Raw genomic sequence first — 16,358 nt, forward strand, 5'->3', positions numbered from 1 at the left:
TTGATGGGGCTCCGGTTTTTACGCAGTTCGGTGTCAAGCCGCAAGATAAGTGACAGCAAGAGTTACAAAGAAAGCTCACAAAGTTTTAAGCACATTCAGTATTTAAACCTTTGAGTCTTGCTAAACCACAACTTAACTTTGAAAGACTGAGCCCCTCTGCACATCCTGTCACTAAATGTACACCTTACCCACATGTTTAGACATTATACTTACAGCATAAGTCAAACAGTAAATCTGTATCATTATTTTTAAGCCAACATGGTGGCGCTGCTGTATACGCTACATGACCATAGCTGCAGTTGTTTAACCTCACTTGTCACACTGCACATAAGCAGGGCTAACCGTATGTTTCTCTAGGGATGCAAAAACCTTTAAATTCCTTGCATGCCCACATTAGATTAGGCAGACACCGAGATGGGAGCTTAAAGCGTGCCTTAGGCTATGCACTTAAGGCAATTTTATAAAGTCTTGAAAGACTGACACACAATGGCAGGCAGAGGAGGGAGGGGGCAATGCTGGGAAATGATTCCATCCATCTTGGATCTCTTGATGATGGGCAATTTATATCAGCCTGTGGGCCACATTGTGTGTGTTAACTGAGTGAAGAGAAAAGAAAAATGAGCGCATATTCTTGTGTATCAGGGAAATCTGATTAATCCCTAACATTCCCTGAGTGGGACAAGACCCTTCAAAACGAGGCAGACAAACAAGATAACGTGACATCTGTATTTATTAGTGAGGGTGTGACTAGCCCTACAGGTGCATACAAATGAAAGATGTATCGTGTATCTGTTTAATAAAATACACCAAGGAACAAGCATCACTACAGTTCATTAGGGTCACTGTAGTAACAGAGAGACTTTTTTTTTCATTAGCAAACATTTTTATTTGTCAGTCTGGTTCTTCTGGGAGTCACAACCTGTCCAGGGTCTACCCCACCTTTTGTCATTTGCCTGCTAGGATAGGCTCCAGACATCCCTGTGGTCCTAAACTGGATACGTGGTTAAAAAAGTGCATGGATTGATGGAAAGCACTCAGTACAAAACAGCATGCATGAGTGACAGACAGAAAACTGATTAAGTCAGAGACAGCATGAAGGTGGAGGGGTGGTGGTGCAAAGTGGTTTGAAGATGCAGCAACTCTATGCAGCCTATGAGACCTCCCTATGAGATTTGACAATTGGATGCCTAAAAGTGTATCATTTGAACTGAGATGAGCTGTTATCAGGTGATCTACCAGCATATCCGGCTGAGCTTGGCTTAATGGCCTGCCTGTTATCCTCAGTTTAGTTGACCTTTAGTGCATCCACTACTGTCTGCACTGTACTGCACTGCATCTACTGTCCAATGTTTGGTATTAAATACCAATATTTAAACTTTATGTGACTGGTAACTTTAAATTGTGTTGCGAACTGTAAGTTCAGACAGCCATAATTGAAAGTACACAAGTTTTCTTTGGTCATCTATACGAATATAAAAATACATCTATTATCTAAGTTAAATAATAATGGAGTCAGATAGAATTCCTGCATGCATAAAGTATCAGAGAATTATCGCCTGCAAGGGGCTGGTGCATTAGTATTGCATGCCATACTTCACTGTGTGTACATGTGCATTACCCCAACCTCTGGCCCATGCACAAATGCAAAAATACCTTTTATTGTGAACTAATTCATAGTTAAGAGTCGTTATCAGTCCACTATGAGCCCTTGTTTGACTAAAGCTTACAATTAGAATTATTAAACATCACTCACACTGTCACTTCTCGCCTGGTGCCATCCTTTTGATTTCAGCCACCAGACATAAAGGCGCTTTCACCATTATTGTCTCTACATCTGCACTGTCAACAGTTTCCACTCAAAAGCAGCCCTCGGAAATTGACATAAATCTTTCCACATGGGTCCCTGAGACTAAATCTGATGAAGTGCGAGTCTATGGAGCGAATGTGTCTCTTTGTGGTCCTATGCTGTGAAAAAGCTTGACAGCTGCTGATCACAGATATGAAAATGTCAAATAAGATTGACGTCAAACAGGGGAAACCATTGGAGAGTTCTTCAAAACAACAACAACAAAGAAAAAATACCCCCCAAAAAACCCCAAAACCTAAAATCAAATACCGCATTAGCTGAAAGATAAAGTGAGACGTGATTTTGAGTTTTACATGGCATTATGCTGCAGGTAGAGTTGACCGTGGACATGACTGAAGTGAACAGATACAGCATTATTCACATGAAACCAGGCATAACTAAAATGAAAGCAATGCTTATCAAATTTATTAGTAAATGTAAATTCTCTCTTAGCAGTAATGTTACTGTTTGACTTGTCACAGATTTAATGTTATATTCAAAAACTAGGTTAGGCGTGGTTGCATGAACTCCGTCCCAGCTTCCACCCAGCTCATGGAGTAAACGACTACCACTGAACCACACAGACAAACTTGTGGATGGCGGCATCTTCTTTGTTCCTGTAGTAGATACATTTTGATTCAACACTTAGACACACCGCCAAGAAGATGCTGGGGTTTTTTTTAATGTCCAAATGGAAAGCAAATGTTGCTGTTGCAGAGGTTTCTCTTGATTCATAGGATTTGGAGCAGTTGGAGAGTGTAGGGTGCAGCCTTTTTGGCTCAAATTCAGCTTCTCCAGATGTTTGTAGAACTCGAAGCAGTGACAGCTGCTTTCACACGTTAACATCTAAATGATTAAAACGGTTTAATTTCTCAGGAAGTGGAGTGCTCCCGGTAAATTCTTGCTAAGAATTGTGCAGCACTTAGAAATGCCAGATAAAACTAACGAGGTGCATAATTTTCAGTAAAAGCTAAAGACGAGACTTGAAAGCGCTTTCCGTTGTAATCAGCGGTTTTGTTTTGTTTTTACACATAATTGTTTAAAACACGTTTTACTGCTCGAGTCCTTGCTATACTTTATTTTTGTTTTATTCGAAACTTGTGTCAAACACGTGTCTTTGCATGCTAGGAAAAAAGACTTTATCCATCAATATATTTGACTAGAAAGTCATTATTTAATATTTAAATAACAATAATTTCGTACTTCATTGTCTTGCTTAGAGTAAACACATTAAACAATAAAATAACATTGAGGGTGAAATAAAAGGCAGTGAAATTCTCTGTTTTAAAGATGTCTTAATGAAGGGCCAAGATGCTGACTTGTGAATCCTTATTTAAGGATCTGCAAATGTTCTCAGCCGTTTGATGTTTAGCTTCCACAAGACTCTGTTTGATAATCCGAGAAAGGGTCCTGAAGCATCTGCGATTAAAATGTCAAAAAGACACTCATATGGCTTTCCATGCACTGCTTCCCAAGCATCAGAGGATTTTTAAAAGCAGTTAATTGCAAGGCAACGTCAAAAGGCCAGAACTAGCTTGGAACGTCATTCTGCATTTTTATTTTTTCTACAAGTTTGGGGGCAGTAAGGAAGAAAACCGCCTAGTTTTACAACTAGTTTGTTTTTATATCGTAGCATTAGAAAGAGACAAGTCAGAACTGTAAAATAACCTCACAGTGACATATCACTTCTAAGATATTCTAAGATGGAGTAATATATATATAGTTAAAATGTTGTTCATGAAAGCTAGGGATAAGGTGAAGTGAGTTGTCAGGCAGATTAATTCTCCCTAAATATTTATTTTTGACCACAACAGGGATGTTAACTGATCTGAAGTCACTGGGTTGCACTTTTTATTGTTCCCTTGGCACAGTGGTGGGATATTGGTAATTTCGAGGTTATTTGAAAGAAAAAAAGAAAAAAAATATTGACATTTGAAAAAGTAATAAAAGTGTATGCATCTGATATGTTTACACTCAGTGCTGTGGACCTGGAGACCGGAAGAGTAAATTTAAAAAAGATATTGGATATTTTAGAACTCAGTGTGTGGTGTTTGTTTATATTTCTCTGTCGTTTTCAAAGCTAGCCAACTGCAGCAGATTCACCTATAGGCCTCCATAATAATAATGTGAATTGAGCCCTCAGTGTTTTCAAGCAGTTTAATATTCTGGTCACTACTTTAATATTACATTGGAAGTTAGTTATAGTCAATTTCAACATTTCATTATTTGTAAGTCTTATATAAATAAAGCCTATTCTGAAAGATTTGAGCACATTTGTTTAAAAATACTTTGATCGTGTAGTTTATGTTAAAGTCCAGCTCATTGTTCACATAACCTGCATGTGGACCATAGCTCTCCACTTGCAAATGTTTTCTCTCTGCGAATTGTCAAAGTGAGCACTCTCATTTGGTTTGAACCAACATGGCTGACAGATGGCACATCATCCCCTCAATGAGTCCTAAGAGTGGATCCTATTGGATAATAGAAAGAGCCAAATGTTTGAAAAATGATTATCATACCATGGAGTCATTCAGTGGTGCTATGATTAAAATTACCTAATGTAGTATGGAGGGGGAGGAAATCAGATATTTAACACTAGGTTTGTGAAAGTCAGACAGAGAGAATGTAGCTGAGTTGTCCCAGTTGTATCATTGCTGTTCAAAAATAGACCAGCTGCCCTCAAATACTGTGATAGAGGACAGACCGCGCACAATTCAGATGCTATTTCACAGTGAAAGTAACAAGCTTTTATATGCTTTTGCCAGAGCTCTGTTCATCCACTATTGCTGTTAGGCTGTACACAATTAAGTGAAACTGGAATCAAACATATTTCTAGTAAATACATTTCCATCCAGTTACAGGTAAAAAATAAAAATAAACAACAAACTGAACAAAAGTTCTACAAAACATGATCCATCCATAGTGTTAGTATTCTTATTTTAGAAAAAACAATACCACTGTCCATGTTGAAGTTCTAAAAAATACGATTTCTCTTCCACTGATTTCAGGTAAGCTTGAGTAGTTTTCTATAATAATTCTGGTATTTTTGTTGAGCTTAAAAGACACACGTATCGCCCAAGTGGATGATGCAAACGATGGCTGTGCAGCCGAAATGCGACAGAAGGAGGAAAAGTCTTGTTTTTCCTATAACACTTGCAGACAAATGCAGACAAAACCACAACCTTATTGTAGTACACCAAATGTTTTCTTTCTTCATTATGTGAAATGCTGGCTTGCGCCCACTCGATGATATCCATTGCAGACATTGTTGCCTGTAAATCCCTCATGCAGTTTGAGTTGACTTGCCTGCTGTTTGCAGTATCCAACCCTGTTTCATTTTTAGGTTTATCAACTTTTATTGAACCACCCAGGAGCAAATCTTTCTTTGGATCCTGCCTTGCCATTTGCCCCAACAGCCACCAGAGTTCTCTCTCTCTCTCTCTTTCTTTTTGATGTCCAGCACTGGAAATCTTCATCGGGTAATTGCTTGTGTAGCCGCCTAAGCTGTTCAATCGGCCACCCCAACCATCCATCAGCCGCCCCTGCCAACACCCAGTGAAATGTCCATCCCTCAAATATTCAATAGCCTGTCTTCTCTGCGCCATGACTACTGGGCACTACCCCAATTGCTCCAGGTCTTAAGACTGGTGTCTGCCACTGTAAGACTCACTGATATTTAATCTGCTGCCACTTCAGAAGTATTTGCATCCCAGTTGTCTACCTGTCCTGGATCAAAACTACTGCCCACCAATCACAATACTGTGGATCTCCAGGTCACCCCACTGAAGCTTCTTCACTCCAGCCATTGCTCTTTTAAACCAGTCATCAGCTTTCTGTCTGTCCTCATGGTCTTTTTGTCTCCATGGCAACACACCAGTTCTTGTTCTCACCTGCCTGGCCCTACCGGAAGATGTTTCTTGTTTCGAGCCATCATCTGTGAGTGCTACCTCTAACAGCAAGATAGTGCCTTCTTTGGTTTAAAGTCTTCTATCAGTGCAGCACTCAGAAGCTCTTAAGCTGACATAAATATCTGCCCAGTGCCTATAATCCTTTGTGCATGGTTTCTACAGTTTTCAGCTCGTCCTGTCTGTCCTTGCCCTTTTTGTTTGTGAGCTTCATAATAACCTGTAGATTCAGTTTCCTGGCAACTCTTCCAACCATCTTTTTTTCTCCCTAGCCTTGCAGCCACCCTCTAAACTCTTTAGCTCAGCAGATTTCCAGCCCTCAGGCCATCCATCTGACCTCTTTTGCCCTGGCCCCCCACCTGTTATGTGATGCTTCTTTTCTTTCCAGCCGTGAGGCAGTCTACCTGGCCTTCTACACTACCTCAGGGACAATCATTCATGATGTCTTTTTGAGGCTAATTAACACGTACTGACACCGTGAACAAGTCTTATTTTAAAGTACGAAAAAAATTCCACTTTTGAGTGGAAATGATCCAACATGGGAAATCACGGGACTGTTCCGTTTGCTGCAGAGAAGGTGACATCAAATCAACACAAATGGCACAACAACCTCAAACACAGACACAGTTTGGAGGACTATGCATCAAGCAGCAAACAACTTATTCAGATAAGCAAAAGTGCAAAATGTAATGTTACTGAAGTCATTGGCTTTACATAAATGTAATATCTGTTGTATTCTTATGGAGTGTCACATTTCTACACCATAAAATTAAGCATTCTATATGAGCTGCTGTGTTTCGTTTAGGTAAAGCGGTTGTGTTTTGTGTCCTCATAATTTGTGGGAGTTTCCCTCCTGATACGTTATATAATTCTGCAGTATTTTTGACTGATGCTACGACACCTTAGGCAGTGACTTTTATCAGCACTTACTGTAAAATGAATATCTTTAAGAAGTCTGCTGAAGCCTATATATGCTGCCAATTGCCTTTTAGTTTTGTATGCACTCAAACTATTTTGTAAAGGACTGGTATAGATATAAATGTCTCAACTGCTGTGAGACAGGCTATTTTCTAACTCATTAGTATTAGTAACTCATATTTGTTTGATTCATGTTGGGTTCTGATAGAAAACTTGATGGAGTCATGATGACATTCACTAAACAAGAACTCTGCAACTTCAGGACCTCGCCATCATTGACTCAAAGTCAGTATGAACACAGGTTTAAATCAACACGTGTGAGTTTTACAGCCAAGCATTAAACTCATATGACTTACAACTGGCCTACCGTGTTGTCCGCTCTGAATGAGGTTTAATGCAGTTTCTTTGTAGTTCCAATAATGTTGTAATGGTTTACCCAGAAAAATGTATCACCCTGATTTTGAACATGGAAATTATCCCAAAAAAACACACACAGAAAACAATGAATACCTATAACAACAAAAAAAGTGAAAAGAAGTGAAAGTGCATGCCCACTTACATTATGGTGCTGTCCCACAGCGCACAGTAAGGGTTCATTGTTCCCTGGAAGGCAGGAAAACGACAAAATGTTTGGTAAATTATGATGATAACTCATCATTATTTTCATCACCACCATCATCATTATTATAAATCACGTGCATGTTTGTCCTTTTATTTAGCTTTTTTGAAAACGTGTTTCATAGATCACACAAAAAAGCTTTGGACTCCACTACCACAGACACACACACGCATGCACAAATTTGCTGACACGTTCAGACTTACATGCACTTTATCTCAAAGATGAATAAAAAAGTCTGGATCATAAAAAGGGATTGTCCTTGTAATTATCTGAACGTAGTGCTCTCTCCCGACACCGGGTGCTTGCAAATTAATTATCGAGCCAATTAACCGCCATTGTGTGTCAGCTAATGGGAGATGATACGTGCTGTGGTCTTTGTAGAACATTCAGCCAGCAAACAAAAACTCTTTGTGTAGTGTTAACAAAGGAACATGAAGGTCAATAAACTATAGATCCAAACTATATATAGTATTTACTGTGCATCTGTGTATGAACATTTTAGTTACTGTGCTTACATTTGCCAAGTGAGCCAGTTCAATCTCCAGGTGGGACTCAGTGGCCTTGGGCTCGGGTCTCACAGTCACAGCTATGACCTTGGAGTTCACAACTGTGTGGTTCCTGAATCAAACAGAGATGTGAGAAAATTACAAAATTAATTATTCAAATGTGTCATTCTGCATTTAGTCAAGACAAAATTTCACAGTAAACATGGCATGTGAAACAAACGGGGAAAAAAAGAGCTTAATATCGCATTCACCGGGAGAAGATCAAGTCAAAAAACCAAAAGAATTATAATAATTTATAATAAATCTTTTTACAAACATGGATGATAATAATTGCTGTATGTGTAACTATGTTTGTGCATAGGTAGCCATATTTACACATATGTGTTGTGATCTTTTTACTAAATGCTTCTTAGATGTCCTTGTCAATTAACATTTCAGTGTTGTTCATCAGTGTGGCTTATTTTTAAGTTTAGCTGTGTTAGCACAGTGCATGAATTTACACAGAGGGGCAACCCCCAGAGCAGAAAAATGAAGACACTGATGTGCAGAAACTGCATTTCCCCTAAGTGCCACTGGAGTATGGATCTAAAAGGGAGTCTCTGTCTAATTTTACAGCACTAAAAATAATATTTAGAAGCTGTTATTAAAAACAAAACAAACAAACAAATCAGTTTCTCCTCTCCTAACAATGCTGGGTGGGGTGATTTTTCTTCTTTTTCTTTTTCTAACTCATCCACCATAGTTGAATTTGGGATGTAGCTGCACTGATTGACAGCTGTCCCACACAGGTAGCTGGGGCTGACTGGGTGACATAATTAAACTGGATCCCTGCACTGAATGTGTGAGCTGTTTGTGTAGGTTTAATAGATTCTCTCACTAATCAGACCATCCTACAAGTCTGTGCTTCAGTTTTGATGAGTGAAATTCTAGTGTGCTATTAGATTTCTGTTTTGCTTTCAGATATAGCTAACAGCTAATAGCTAACCACTGACAATTAGCACTCCATCCTTTCATCCATGAAAGGAAACATCTAGCTCCAAAAAAGCAGCCAAAATGCCAATACTAGAACTTCAAAATGTGGACATACTGTCTGTGCTTCAAGCATGCTGAATTAAGCTTTTGAGTGCACTCAAGAACTTGGCATGGTTGTGCATTGGTCCTATGAAGGGCCTCGCATAGCTATGCAGACCATCATCTCCATGTTGTAGCTGCTTAAAGCCATCAAAGGTCAAAAATATGTGGAACAACTACTCTGCTACTCCCAATTGTGCTGCTGTTGCTCCTTCAGCCAGCGGAGGAGAAGACAAAGTTATACAAAGAGCTGAAGTGAACCCCAGTGCTGAAAACAATGGAAAGTGTCCACTGCTGCCAGCGTCTGCTCTTTCCATGCTGTTATTTAATCTTTGATTATTTTTTTTCATGCTTCTCCCTCTGTGTGGTGAGCTCCGCTAAAGCTCAGTTTCCTGTTCAGGCCCGCTTTTCAACTAATCAACATTCAAACTACGCATAGTGTAACCCCTGTTGGGCCACATGCTGTTGGTTGTTTGGAGGACTGCACACAAACACGTCTGAGTAGGTGGCATGGCCATAATCCTTCATCCTGCGTAGCCAAATACCTACGCAAACAGACACAAACGAGTTACAGTGAATCCCTCATTAGGAATAACATCATGCATCATCATTTCCAACGCTCTAGATTCTAGCATTTTTATAATGTCTGAAAAATTACTGTTAATACTAAAGGATTAGGTATAACTTTAGAGTCAGTGAGGCTTAAGGGCCACGCTGGTATTAAAACCTGAGTTGGTGTTTTAGGGAAGATATTGTGCATATATTTTTGAATTTAAAGCTCCTCTCTGCCTGCTAATCTAATGATCTACATTTCAGAGTGCGAGTTCTTCAAATTCAAGTTTCAGTGTCAGGCAGCATATTTTCTCTAATGCTGCTTGCACTGAATACTAAGCTGAATATTAAAGTCAGTAAAGGAGGACTACAAGAGCTGCCCATTAGACATCAGATATGCTATACAGGATGATTTGGCAGTAATTATGTAAAGAAAAAAGAAAAGAAAAGAAACTAGAAAACACAGTCTACAAAGCTCACCTGAAGATGCTTTGTGTTATATGCTTTTACAGGCTAGCATCATAGTCATGTTTCAATGGGATATCCAGCTTTGGTATAGTTGACAGAACATATTATATTTTGAAATGAAGATAAAAATCAGTATGTACTTTCCCCCAGGGAGAAAAATTGTCATCCACACGAAGAAAAGAAGAGCTGAAAATGCAGCAGGTCCATAATGATGAGCAGCAAATAATTCAAATATGTCATCTGACTTTTGCATATGTCTGTTTCCCGTACTTATTTTAAAATGTAATAAACACATGACACATAGATGCCTCTCTAATTACGAGTACACTAAAAGCCACATTGCCTGGTATTTCTCTTTTCAGAGTTGCCATTTGATCAGCTTATCCTCATGTTTGTCTGCAGAGGACACAATTCAGTGTCCCATTATAACCTCCTCTCTGCATTTACCCACAGGGCTGCTGCTCTCTCTGTGACAGCTGGCCCGAACGGTGCTGGAATGACCGGTTTGTCCTTGGGACGTTGCTGCCAGGGACTTGTTGATTGGTGTCTGACACCAGGTGTTTGTTTGGGACATCCCACTGCTTTTCCAGACACTAATGTCATCCTTAATTAACTACATATTGCATGCTACAGTGACACAGAGCTCTAAAAAAAAAAAAAAGAACAGCAGCAAAATGCAAGTATTTGTTTGTAAGAAGGACAAAATAAGATTTCTATTCAATGTATTAAGTGGAACTTTCAGGGACAGTAGAGCGACAAAGGCACAGCATGTTTTTCAGACTTGATCTGCTACTGTGAATAAAAATGGACACCTGTGCAGCTTCCAAAGGATTAAATCTGTCTCATATTTCCTCCTGCTAGCAGACCAGAAAACGCAGACAATGAGAAATGTTGCCCTTACTTTGGTGAAGGTAGCATGAGTCCAAGAGTCTTGTAGAGAACGGTTCCCAAAATGAAGACAGGCGATCCCTCCATATCTGAAGGAGGAAATGAATCTTTGATGTCATGTCAGATAGATTTCCCTTTTTTTTATTACTACTGCAAATGATGATGCTTTGCAAATTTTTAAGTAAAGAAATACTGTCATCAGCCACAAAAAAACCCAAACATTTTAAGCATATTTTGCAGGGCAAACAGATGTATAAATTAGCCTCTGAATTAAAAAAAAAAATGTATTTATGTATATGCAAGTTTTCTAAAGTTCATTTTATATATGCAAATTAGGTGTTAGCTCATTAAATATACAATCATTTACATAAATGCCCAATGAAACCTGAAAGTGTGCTTTTATTTCCAAACAAATCACATTAACTAACACCTGATTTTGTTTGTCCAGCAAGAGAAGTGCCAGAGTCCACTGCAGAATTGGTTTGGGTCAAGCACGTGGCATCCTAATCAATTCCTTGTTTTGCTATCATTGATATATTTCGGATAAGACTGATTACACCAATCAACCAAATTGCCTGGCTCTGGATTGCAGTATAGAGTGGCAACTGGCATTGTTTGAGAGGACGCTACAAATGCTGAGCTGATGGAAAACTCTTGCAACTGAACAAGCACAGGCAAGCAAACTGGCTCTGTTCAGAGGCTTGTACCATTATTTCACTTTTTCTAAACAAGGAGTGGTGAAGCATAAACATTAAAGGGAAAAAAACATTCTTCAGAAGACAGATGTGTCTGCTTGAAAGTCTAGTAACTTGTCAGACACTCCAACTCAGCTAAAATCATTCCACTTCTGCTGAGATGTGAAAACATATATTTTCCAATTTTCAACAGTGGCCAGTGAATCAATCATTGTGTATTCATGAAGCATTAATCCTGCAAATCTACTACAGTTTCCCTGCACATTTAAGATGTGTTGCTGCAGGTTGTAATTCTGAAGCTTGACAGAATATATGTATGTATATACTGAATATATATTCTAAGACAGATGGAGCTTGCACGTGGAGACTGTTTATGTGCCTCTGATTCTTGAAGAAAGACGTATTTGACTAGCAGTCAGATGACTCGGTGATATAGTCCCATACCTGCTGACTGGGAAACAAAGAGGCCCTTTGGGATGACCACTTTATCTTCAGAGTTTCTGGCCCAGTCAACCATGCCTTTACGACCCTTCATGGGGAAGTTAATGTCAGTCATCACAGACACTGCTGGAAGCCTCTGGATGCTGGCAACTACAGAAAAACGAGGAAATACAGATTATTAGCATTGCTTGAACATTGCAGATTAGAAATTATGAACATAACAATGCAGTCTGCACCACTGTCATTCAAAAGTAAACACAAGGGCAGTCCTTTGATTCGAGTTCAACATGCAGAGTCTGCATTCTCTCACAAATTAATAGGTAGATTTTACATGAAACTGAATTATTATGCAAATATGCAGGTCATCTGTCAGCCATACCAGGCCAACTGGGCTTTTGACGCATTCATTTGCTGCAAAATACAAACCCAAAGCTACAACTGGCACCTGACAAGTACTAGAAAGGTAATCACCTTAATCACGCTTTCCTTTTATGGCACCTCCCTGCTGAGGTGCCATAAAAGGCCAGTCAGTGCACTAAGGCAGTGACAAGGAAAATACCCAGGATCAACAGAAAAGGCCTTAGCATTACAAGAGGAGGATAAAGCTGTACTGTTCTCTACCTGGTATCACATCCAGTCCCAGTCAGGTAGTGCTTCAGCAAGGGGAATCTGAGGCTAATCCTACCATTGATGCAGAAGCTCTATTGTTCATTGTACTGTGCCAATAATACAATTTGAATCCTGGCGAGACTCCATGTGTGAGTGAAATCAGTGACAGTGAAGGTGCATCTAGGTGTTTGGGATGATCCTGCAGCGGGCATGAAATCACAGAGCACCACAAGACCTGCCGTTTTTGCAAAGAGGCCCGTTCGTAGCACCAGATGTCGGGAGCAGCAGTCGTCGTGCATGTTTATTCGTGTTTGTGGTTTTAGTCACAGGGCACACTGTGAAACACAACATGGAGCTGGGAAGACTGTCTCTCAGAGTTCTGGGTAATTCTGCAGGTAAATGGGGCTTTGCATCCGCCTGATGGGGCTACGCAGCACAAATAAAGCAGTAATTACGGACAGCGACGCCTCTGAACAGCGATTCATTGCACTAAGAGTATTCTGTATGGTTCATTTTCATAAGAGGGATTTATTGCATCGCTCATTACGTCTGAATGCGTTCATGAGAGGTTCAGCGTTAAGTAAACCATTGAAGTCAGACAACATAAACATCCTGCAAAGAAATTAATGAGCATTTCCAGCTATTGTGTGTGCAGTGGAAATTAATCACTATTACTGTCAAAATATTCTCTCGACCATGACACGCAGCCTCACAGTAGACAACCAGAAAAAAAAAGACAATAGGGCGTAATGCAGTCCACCTTCAAGACTGTGTTAATTTTTTTTTTTGCATGTCCCAAGCTTCACTTTGTCCTCCAACTGTTAGCTTGCAAGGAGGGAGAACAAGTTGCTGCAGTGGACAGCCTTTTCCAATCAAGGTTATTTGACTAAAAGTAGGAGGACACAGGACGATACAGTGGTGACAGCCAGTATTTATCTAGGTGTCAAGAGGCTGCCATAAATTAGTGACGAAATGATGCCGCAATATCTTACTCAGCCAGATGCTCTCCACTTGGCTTTCACTGATGGAGCCACAAAACTTTCCATTCCTTTAATCAAAAAGGGCCACGTGGCCGCTAAGGCACTGTGTGTGTGAGCTGAAATCACTGCCATTGGCTGGCTGTGCCGGTGCACTGGCCACGGATGGAATAATTAGAAAGTCCCATGTATTAATCATGTGGTATCGAATCATATCTTGATTGTTTTTTGAAAACAGCTCTGCAGTGGCAAATGCGAAAACATTTTATAGGAGCGGTAATTAATTTTGACATTAGAAAAAAAAGAAAAAATTAAATCAGAGAGTCCATTCTGGCATAATAATTTCTCCCAGCTAGGCCCCTGTATTTTACCACCACCAGCAGCCAGTCAAGTTGATTCTAGCCAGAGGCAACTCATTAATGTTATATCTCCAAATAATTGCTCAAAAGCCAAATGCCCCCCCTCTCTGCCGAGCCTTTGTGCTCACTTTTTCCAAAAGAAAAGCTGCTTTAGCACTCTACATAATAATGATGCTTCCAACATTCACATACTCTTATTAAGAGGTTCACTCATGCTCCTTAAGATTTCTAACAGAAAATGATGTGATTATTCAAATGAGCTTTTTACCGACAAGTGTTCTTTGCACTTTATGTGAGCACACTTTTAGTGTAGCTGTTCCTCCTTCAGTCAAAACAATCAAGTTCCTCTCAACAGAAGTTTTATTTTTAATTACTTCCCTTTTGATCTCACACCGAGTAACGCTGTTGTTATTTCAAAATAAAGGTCATCTTTTACAATGAGCGTGCATATACATAAATTAAGAAAAAAAACCCAAACAAAATATAATAACTCGGATGATAATAAGCAAGAAGATGTTGTTGACCGTGTTGGAATTATTCCATTATTTCAGTTTCTTGCATTTCTTGTTGCATGAAATCAATATATCTTCATTCTATGGACATGTGGGAGAAAAACTTCAGAATGTTTTGAATCTGGTGCCCTGATTATGCCACTCAGTGCTTTCTTGGACTGAGAAACAGCGGTGAGTTGCATCATTGCTCCACGCTTACCAAAAATATTTCCTGTCATATCACATCTGACAGATGGACACGGTTTAGTCCACAGTCCAGCAGGTTTGAGTGGAGGCCAGGACAGTGATACAGCTGACTAATGTAATAAGAGTCAAATAGTTTAAATTCAAGCCCAGCTATGAAATGCATTAAACTGCTCAAGGAACTTGTATGAATGTGGATAAAACACTTAACCGTCAATTTAGAGTCAGTTTCACAGAGCAGATTCCATTTTGTGTGTAAAGCAGGGGTCATGTGTTAATGCTTTTTTGAGCAGAAGGAGAAGGCACTGGCAATGAGTTTGGATGACGGCCATTAAGACAAATTGAAATAAGTATAAAGTATAAAGTAGGAGAACAGCACAGAAATATTCTCACATCTGTGAAAGAAGTCATTAATGATTGGCAATGTGAAATGCATTCAAACCTTATTTCCAAGTCTAAATCCATTAGTTAATTTGACTCTCACAGTGTTTCATAATGGTACTTTGATGTGTGCATTCATTGAACCATGTTTGGTATGCTATTCTTGGAGACTACCGATTCATCATTATGGAACTCACATACCATAAAGAAACACAGAGAGCAAGTGTGCTCGAAGTGAGCTGAATGTTAGCTATTGTAAAGAATACAAGGATGAAACATCTCTGTTCCTCTTAAGAGGAATGGCCTAACGGCACAGCTGTGCACACTCACATTCACTTGCATGAATAAATGAAGACCACCGGTCTACTCTTCCATTCCAGTAAGACACCATTTGTGGCTGAGTAAAAAATGAAATGCCACAGAGACCTCAGATCATCCGAGAGGCTGCGCGACCGAAGCTAAAAGAACCCACAGCAGCACTTTGGTTTTTTTGTTTTGTTTTTCGAGTCATAATCTCGACAAAAATCAGCGTTGCAGAAAAGCTCATTACAGCTGCAAAGAAAACTTGTAATTTCACTTCCAATTTTACAGCCTTTTATCAGACCCTCCTACTGTATTTTTTCCATGACTGCTAATCTCACAAGGAACTGACAAGCAATCTTTTATTTATTTATTTTTAATTAATTTTTTTCATGCGGCTGTACAACTGCAAAACACGCTAAAGGGTATGTTCTGCTAATCAAGTCTTACTCACAGAACTACAGTTCAGTGCAGCGTCAAACAGAACCATTTCATCTTCAGAATAACATAAATATTTGATGTGATTATTGACCAAAAAACTTTGAACCTATACATAGAGTCTGTAATTAGTGAGAGGCTTTATAATATCAAGAAAGCAGTGCTGCTCTTACTGAACTACGTTATAAAATCCCCAGTGTTTTAAAATGTACTTGAGCATCAATAAAATGTGTACCCGTGGTTGTTATTTTGAAGTATTGTCTGTATTTATTCTAGTGAAGGCACTACTCTTGCAGGTTTTCCCGTGCTGTAAGCTACTGATATTGGATTGAATGTTAAATGTTTTCATTGGAATTTAGCACATTAAGACCGCAAGATCACTTTTAATCAACATTATTGATTTGCAGTAATTTTACTCCCCCACCCCAACTGCCCAGCATTTATCCTAAATTAATGATGGTGGGGAAATTGACACAAGGAGTCAGAGGAGCACAGGGATTATGTGTCCATATCAAGCCAAAACAAATGGTAAAACGATCTCAGCGGCTGTGGGCCCGAAGGCAAAGTGGGTCGATTCTTACCTAAGTTTCCAGTCATCAAATAGGCATTGTGGAAATCCTTCATGCCCAGTCCAACAATGTGGATGAAATCTTCTATGACCTGCATGAGCTCCACTGCTCCGGGGTAGAT

At 39.5% G+C, this 16,358-nt stretch overlaps 1 protein-coding gene across 10 annotated transcripts in view; it reads right to left on the reverse strand.

Moving 5' to 3' along the window:
• The window catches only part of adgrb3 (adhesion G protein-coupled receptor B3), a 116,400-nt gene that overhangs the window by 24,990 nt on the left and 75,052 nt on the right, over positions 1–16,358 (reverse strand). For all 10 annotated transcript variants that reach the window (XM_040001491.1, XM_040001489.1, XM_040001490.1 and 7 more), the window contains 5 exons: positions 16,250–16,358; positions 11,913–12,059; positions 10,787–10,862; positions 7,804–7,906; positions 7,229–7,272 (listed from right to left, as the gene is read on the reverse strand). In XM_040001491.1, the coding sequence (XP_039857425.1) occupies positions 7,229–7,272; positions 7,804–7,906; positions 10,787–10,862; positions 11,913–12,059; positions 16,250–16,358 (479 nt within the window). The remainder of the gene's footprint in view (positions 1–7,228; positions 7,273–7,803; positions 7,907–10,786; positions 10,863–11,912; positions 12,060–16,249) is intronic.

This window comes from Simochromis diagramma, unplaced genomic scaffold (genome assembly GCF_900408965.1).
Source record: "Simochromis diagramma unplaced genomic scaffold, fSimDia1.1 OVJJ01000421.1, whole genome shotgun sequence".
Taxonomy (NCBI): domain Eukaryota; kingdom Metazoa; phylum Chordata; class Actinopteri; order Cichliformes; family Cichlidae; genus Simochromis; species Simochromis diagramma.